General features: G+C 41.6%; 1 gene segment (V, D, J or C); it reads left to right on the top strand.

Annotated features, from left to right (window-relative positions):
* The first annotated feature begins 4,846 nt into the window (after positions 1-4,846).
* On the top strand, positions 4,847-5,313 carry LOC118575185. The segment is given in 2 exon segments: positions 4,847-4,892; positions 4,979-5,313. Coding segments are annotated over 2 exon segments (381 nt in total).
* Positions 5,314-8,421: the final 3,108 nt, after the last annotated feature.

Genomic DNA, 8,421 nt, shown 5'->3' with positions numbered 1-8,421 from the left:
ATCCCTGACAAAATGTTTTATGTAAAAGGAGTCAACATGATGCACCAGCCATCAGAGTGAAACCAGCAAACTGCCAGGAGCCAGTGATTCATCAGGGGGTGCCAAATCTCTACGGTTTCTATTGGAACTTGAGCCAGGTACACAGAAGGCCAGAAAGGACTTCCAGTCAGCCTTGAATTCCTCTCCCTGCCCAGTGTGCAGAACAAACTGCAGTACTTGGAAGCTGGCAATTGTTGACTTCCTTTGACAAAAAGCATTTGTGCTACAAGGACATGGATGGTGCAGCACAAAACTCTGGTCAATGTACATAGCACACTTGTACTCATTTCTTTCATTTCCTGTCTCACTCCCCTGTTTTTGTTTTGCACCCTGCTATAATTGCCTGTCCTTTGTCCACACTATCAGCACATACTAACATCCACATTCAAACAACACTGCTTCAATTTAAGTCAGATGCAAGAGTTCCCTAGTTTCAACCCCCTCCAAGTCTGTTCATCACTCTGCTTCTGATGACAGCAGGCTCTGTATGTTTCAATCACTCAATATATTGTTGCTTTTAGTATCTCATTACAAGCATCGAATGTGAAAGTAGGTAGAATCAGAATCCAGTAATGATATGCAGTTAAGTTTGGATTGTAAAAGAGGAGAAATGAAATAAAAATGAATAAAAGCTTTTCATGAGGTTTCAATTTATTCAGGATGGATTGTCTGTGTTTGAATTTGTTCCTATTTTAGCACAGATTTATTGTCAGTTACAATACTACAAAAAATAAACCTAGATTTTATATTTTCATTTAAGTCTTTTCACATAAGTTGATTTATTATGAAACTATGTTTTGTTTTCAAGTTCTTATTATCCTAATTATGTGCCTTTTTCTTTTTGTGGGTAAAGAACATGAATGCAGGTGCTCAAGGAGGCTAGCGGATTTATCTCTTCCAAAGTTTGCTTCATCATTTTTATTATATTAATCTTTAATTTTTATATTAATATAAATACATCATTTTCTCCATATTTCTCCCTATCTCCATATACTTTTTCAAATCTGTAACTTTTATTAAGTGGCTTATGTAAAGGGAGAGCACATACTTCATTATTTTAAATATAAATGAGCCAGCCAGTTGTGGCACATGCCTTTAATCTCAGAATTCAGGAGGCAGAGCAAGGAGGATCTCTATGAGTTGCAGGCCAGCCTGGCCTACCAAGTGAGTCCCAAGAAAGGCACAAAGCTAGACAGAGAAACCCTGTATTGAAAAAACAAAATAAATAAAGAAATAGATAGATAGATAGATAGATAGATAGATAGATATAGATAGATAGATAGATAGATAGATAGATAGATAAGTAAGTAAGTAAATTAAATAAATAAATAAATGAAATGAGCTTTATGTCTCCCTGCCTCATCAAGAATGGTTAGACACTGATATGGGAGTGCAGAGGACCCTAACAGTTCAAGAAGAGCACACAGTTAGAAGCAATAGGCAAGGAAAGACTGCTGCAGAGGTCTCAGTGTGCAGAGTGCAGTCTCCACTGGAAAGGATAAAATCACTGAATCTGACCACTGAATAGGTCAGGAACATGCTGAATGGGAGGTATAGGCCTCTGTTTCCATGTTAGACAGGATCAATCTGCAAGAATGTACATGAGTGAGGACATCAAGGAGCAAACCTAGCTCAAGCTAAGGCCTAGAGGGACAACACAACCCACCTGAAGACATGAACATCAGACCCTGAAAGGGATATGGATCCTTGTATATTAGATTGTATATCTGATTTTATTCAATGCCTAGTCATATGCAAATCAGCCCCATGCAAAACCTTTATAGTAGTAATCTGAGATTCTCCTCCCTCACCAGCAAGGGAGTACCTGGTTTGTCTCAAGAAACTACTATACCCTAATATCATACCACATGGAGTGGGTGTGGAGACTCCTTTTCCTGCAGGCAGCTTCCCAAAGTAAGACAGCAGATCCCAGAGTTGCAGAGGAAACTGAGGTAGTTCTGTGACCCCTCATTTTCCCATATTCTCTCCACAGGTATCCAAGCACAGTTTCAGCTAGTGCAGTCTGGACCTGAGCTGAAGCAGCCTGGACAGTCACTGAAGATCTCCTGCAAGGCTTCAGGGTATACCTTCACAGACTATGCAATGAACTGGGTGAGGCAGTCACCAGGACAGGGCCTGAAGTGAATGGGCTGGATCAACACCAACACTGGGAATCCAACATATGCTGAGGACTTCAAAGGTCAGTTTGTCTTCTCTTTGGACACCTCTGTCAGCACTGCATTCCTGCAGATCAGTGGCCTCAAGAATGAAGACACAGCCACATATTACTGTGGAAGACACACATTGTGAAAATCACATCCTGAGGGTGTCAGAAACCCTGAGGTTAGGTGGTTCTGATGTGCCCAGACAGCAAGAGAGAAAATATCCTGCCCTTGCTCTTTGACTACAATTGTGAGGTTCATGGTGAGACACATAGAAAATTGATGTCTGTTCTTTGATGGAATAGTCTAAGTGCTGTGACAGAGAAGGCACATGAAAAGGAGATGAAACATTGAATAGTATCATCAATGTGGTATAAAACCTATAGTTATTATAACACATCCCTGAATAAATGTTTTGAACTTCCACAAACAATTCTGAAATTATGTATTAGAAACAGTAACATCAGTCTCTGTCATGCTGTCAGAGAAGATGGACAATGCAGTAGTCTGCAGGCTTACAACGGAGAACGAAAAGACGGAGAAGACAACTGTGCTGGGAAGTGTTGGCCTGCAGAGCCGCCACTGTAGACTACAATCAACCACAGACAAATGTGCCTGCCTTGGGTCTCCTTGGGTGCCTCACAAAGAATGTGAACATTTGAAGGTAAAACACACATATACCCCAATAAATGAATATTTACAGGTGCTCAAAGGCATGGTACAGTGACATGTAAAACACACATACACACACACACACACACACACACACACACACACACAAACACACACACACAGTAACACTTGAGTTTATACTGCTGTTTACCTTGGTCAGAGAAGTTTGTTTGTTTGTTTGTTTGTTTGTTTGTTTTCAAATGTGTCAGGGATACTGAATACTGTATTGACTCACACCTGGTCAAAGTTCTGACACCATGTGACTTTGAGCACTCAGCAGTGATACAGGAGAACATTATTGAAGTAATAAAATTGATGGTATGAAGGATTAAATATCAACCCACTTAGGAAATTTTTTACACAAAGTAGAATTTAGCAAAAGGAAGGCTGCCACTAATCTGAGTGTATGATAAGTAGTATAGTGACCCGGCTTGTTACAAAAGTTTGTAGCATAACTGAAGTTTAGAGATGCTGGGAACCAACTTCTGTAAATGTTTGTTTACCAGGACTGACCTCCAATGAAGCTCCATTTCCATAACAAAAGAAGACAGTCTTGATTTATTAACAGCCATTGAGCCCATTCCCATACCAAAGAACTTGCCTTTTAGGGCAGCTCAAGGGAGCAGAGCAAGAAGACACTATCTTTAAGTTTGGCTGGTAGTTATGTCATCTTTAGTAAAAAAAAAAAAAGTGATATAGGTAGACAATGGGCAAGGAAAATATTTTTCAAAAAGGCAATGTACTTGAAAATGATTCTGACAATATCTTTCCTCTGTAAATCTCTAATCATCCCAGGAGGCCAGACTGCAGTCTGCTGTCTCTGCTTAAATTGTTCAAAGTTTAACCTGGGACCTGAAAGAGACTCAAGGATGGCTGCATATGTGGATTTTATAAGCCTCAGGTCTATATAAGTAGTAAATGTTGTCTTAAGATGGTGGATCTCCTTTGGGAATTAGCCAGAAATATTCATGTGCTGTTATTAGAGTTTTCCTAGTGGGGTCCCATGCAGGCTTCCCAGTTGTCAGTCCAGAGTCCATGAGCTCCCACTAACTTGGGTCATCTATTGCTGTGTTTTTTCCCATCACGATCCTGACACCACTTTCCTGGAAACAACCTAGATGACATTCAACTAAAGAATGGATAAAGAAACGTGGTATATTTACAAAATGGAGTATTATGTCATGGTATAAAAACAATGTCATCATGAAATTTGTAGGCAAATGGATGGAACTAGAAAAATTTATTCTGAGTGAGGTAACTCAGACTCAGAAATACAAACACGGTATGTACTCACTCATAAGTAACTATTAGACACAGTGCAAAGGACAACCAGGCTGCAATCCACAATCCGACAGAAGCTAGGTAAAGTGGAGGATAGTAAGAGGAACACACATAGATTGCCCCAGGAAGAGGAAAGGGTTATTATCTCCCAGGTAAACTGGGAGTGGGGAATAGAGGGGAGGGGATGGGAGATGGGAACCTGAGGGCTTGAGATGGCCGAGATGGGGGAGAGAATTTTTTGTGATGAAGGAAATATGTAGACAGGACTTACATAGGAAGCCTCCCTGTACTCAGTCACAGAGCATTAAGAGGGTTGGAGAGACATCAAATCTTTGAGTTCTTTTTGTTTCCTCCCTGAAAAAACACAGGTTAATAAATCATGGATGAAAGAACAGAGTAAGGACCTTCCATGTTAGAATGAGGATCTCTCAACTAAAAAAATACAGCACTCAGCAAAACTGTTTGCTTCTGAGGCCCCTGGTCTTAATGTAAGCTACTCTTTATTAGGAACAGTGGTGAACTCCCCCGAGGGCTCCTGTGTACCCCACTGCTGACTGGCCTTTCCTGAGACCTAAAACTTAACTCCTTCAGCAGAGTCAGTACCTGGTGAAGGAATGCAAATCTCTCTTGGCTCAGCCCAGGCATAGGTTATAAAACCAAAGCTGGGCCTGGGTACTCACTGGTGTGCAGCCATGGCCAGGCTTGCTTCCTCATTCCTGCTGCTGATTGTCCCTGCATGTGAGTGCCAAGGCTTCCTAAAGAATGAACTTCCATATGCTCAACCTGTTCCAACCTTACTGTACTCTGCTTTCTTTCCCCCACAGATGTCCTGTTCCAGGTTACCCAGAGGGAGCCTGGCCCTGGGCTGTTGCAGCCCTCTCAGACCCTCAAACTGACCTGCTCTTTCTCTGGGATTTCACTGAGCACTTACAGTGTAGGTGTGGGCTGGTTCTGTCAACTCCCAGGAAAGGGTCTGGATTGGCTGGCAGACACATGGTGGACTAACAATAAGTACTACAACCCATCCCTAAAGAGCTGGCTTACCATCTCCAAGGACACCACCAACAGCCAAGTATTCCTCATGATTACTAGTGTGGACACTGCAGATAATGCCACATACTACTGTGCTCAGGCTCCACACAGATACAACCTTGGTTGACAGCTGTACTATATTTCAGTGTTGTTCTCTGCTCTGTTCCATCCTAATACAGCACAGGATGATGGTGGGTGGGTATACCTTTTCCTTCTAGCCTCTGGGGTTTCCTCTTGACTTTGGCTCCCTGTCTTAGCTGTTATGACTCTTTTCAGATGTTAAGAAATATGTGTCTGTCTGTGTTTGGTGTAATAAAGATGAAGAGTGTCTGGTGCCTAAGCCAGGTATTTGAGAGCTGTGTTTCTACTCAGTCTTTGGCCTCAAATCCCCACAGCAGTAGATTATAAATTATTGTAATGTTCACCTCCAGTCAACAGTAGGTATGAGGAAGATGGGCATTAGAGGGTCAGCACTCACAAATTGAGTATTTGAACATAGGAGTCCCATGGACCCTCTTCCAAATATCTCAGGATATTGCCAATGCTATTGGTTGCTCCCCCCAATGTGAGGATATGGCCATATTACTGAAGACAACACTATCAATCTCAGTGAACATGGAGAAGTAGAACTGGTGTCTAACTAGAAGCTTTCTTCTGCTGACTGACATTCAGAGTCCTGGAAGGATCTTTGCATGTATTAGAGGAGAAAGGGAATAATCAACCTAGCCACAAACCCTGTGACTTAAAATGGCAACCCGCTGATGGGACAGGCTGGTGTAATAGTGGCACACACGTTGTGTTGTAACTGACCACTCTGTGATTGGATATAAGGCCCATTCCCTGAGATGGTACCCATGCCCGAACCTGCTCGGGTGGCCAGCAGTCTGAGACTGGATAGGTCATGGCCTTAGAGGAAAATACAATACTACTCTTCTGAAAAAAAAAAAAAAACAAATTTAGCAATGAAATGATTCCTAATGACATTCCCATATATACACATAAAATTATTGCCAAATCAGCCATCATCAGAGCAACTTCTTGCAATAGATGGATGACTCCACAGAAACTGTCCTCCAGACACAGTAGGATTGATGCACATATGAACTCACAGAGACTGTGGAAGCAAGCATAGGGCTTAGCTTCAAACCAGATGGGTCCCAGTGCTAAGTGCAAGAAGTGGATATGGGCTTTCGCTCCTAATCAAGAAGCTACTTGGTAATCGTACCCACTTACAAAGGACAAGTTATTATTCTTCAGTGAAGTCTCAATTGCTTTAATAACCACACTTAGGGTAAGTCCCATGTCCATGAATTGGACAAAACAAAACTGACACAATGACATTTTGTAGTTTTTTTGTCTTTACAAATATGTTTAGATTTTTTCATCTTATTAGTATTTTTTCTATATTTTAGATTTTGTGTTCTTGTGATTGTGGGGTGTGTGTGTGTGTGTCAGAAATGAACACCGGATCATTTCTATGGATTATTTCCCTTCCCTAAGCTAGTGAGAAGAGTTTACTCTGTAAGATTGCCAATAAGAATCAAATAGTACAGCAGGCACAAAAACTAATGAACTTTACACTCCAGTCATTTGGTGAGTGATTTGGAGCTAGTTTTCATTTTCCTTGAGTTCTATCCTGGGGAGAAGGATATTTGTCCAAAGAATTCAGCAGTGTTGACGTTGCAGCCAGAAGAGGGGATTTCTGAGTTCATGTGTGTGCGTGTGTATGTATTTGTGTGTGTGTGTGTGTGTGTGTGTGTGTGTGTGTGTGTGTGTGTGTGTGTGTGTGTGTGTGTGTGTGTGTGTGTGTGAGAGAGAGAGAGAGAGAGAGAGAGAGAGAGAGAGAGCTCGTGCATGTATGTGCATGTACACATGCATGCCCATGTGTATGTAATTTTGCTTTGTTTTGTTTTGCTTTGCTTTTAAGACAGGGCTTCTCTGTATAACAGTCCTAGCTGTCCTGGAATCTCTCTGTAGGCCAGGCTGGCCTTGTCCTAACGGAGATCTGCCTGTCTCTGCCTGCCCTGAGTCCTGGGATTAAAGGCACTCACCACCACCGCCCTGCTCAGGTGTATATAATTTAATAGCAGAGGACCTGCCTGGTGGTTTTGAACTCAAGAGTCTGACATGAAGGCAAGTGATAGTACTTGGAATGAGGGAAGCACATTGTAAACCACTCAGCCATGCTGCCGTGGGACTCCTAGTAAGCATACATTTCTTAAATGTAATTTCCCAGCAAATGTTTCATATAACTCACGGTTGTGGGTGACTTCTGTTATATCCTTGCTTCCGTAGCTTCTCCCAAACCACTAGCAACACTAGGTCTGCTCTGTAGGTTGTATACATTTGAGTACATGTGCGCACACACACACACACACACACACACACACACACACACACACACAGAGAGAGAGGGAGGGAGGGAGAGAGAGTTTGTTTTTTGCTTCTTTTGTTTAAAGAGCAAGAGAAGGAAAGTCTGTAGTATTCATTTTGTAGGGAGGTGCACAGTTTCTGGGAGCAGTTGAGAGAGGGAAAAGTAAAATGCTTAAAAACAAATATTTTTCAAAAAAGCAAATTTAAACAAAACTTCACTGGAATCTCCCCACATACACTTACGTATTGATTGTTATTCAAGAAATTGGAGCATTGTGGAAAGACAAAATGTGTTTATGTTTCTGCCATGTACGTGTACAACCTGGTTCTAAATTCCCAACAATTTCTGGTCAGTTGCCTACTGCACTATTGGTCCTGTCTCTTACTATTTGTGTCTTCCTGCACTGACAATAATCAGGTCGGAACCTGGGAATTTTCTAAATGTCACTGCTCAGACTTTTTCTCAGATCATGTGCAGAGTCATCACAGGAAGTGCTCCCTTCCAGACATACTCAAGCATACACACAGTCAGACAGTTCTCTGTTACTAACAACAAATGTGATAATTAGGTTCCCATCAGCTCATTGCTCCTTGTCCCACGTGACATCACCAAGGCAGTCTTCACCTATTGCTGTAATTCAGGTGTCATTTGCAATGCAGATCGCTGACTCATACTCTCCCTATGGCTGGTCCATTTTCTTAAAGCAGAGTTGTCACTAATTATCCATTCTCAGAAGTATAGGACAATTCACCACTAAGTTCAAATGATTTCAACTTCTAGTAGTCACTGAGGTCCTGATCAAATTTAATATTTCAGTTGTTTAAGTCAACAATATCACTCCTCTGTTCAATCTCTCTCTGG

Source organism: Onychomys torridus, unplaced genomic scaffold (assembly GCF_903995425.1).
Source record: "Onychomys torridus unplaced genomic scaffold, mOncTor1.1, whole genome shotgun sequence".
Classification (NCBI taxonomy): Eukaryota; Metazoa; Chordata; class Mammalia; order Rodentia; family Cricetidae; genus Onychomys; species Onychomys torridus.
Note: the sequence above shows the minus strand (reverse complement) of the source record. Positions and strands in the feature narration are given on the sequence as shown.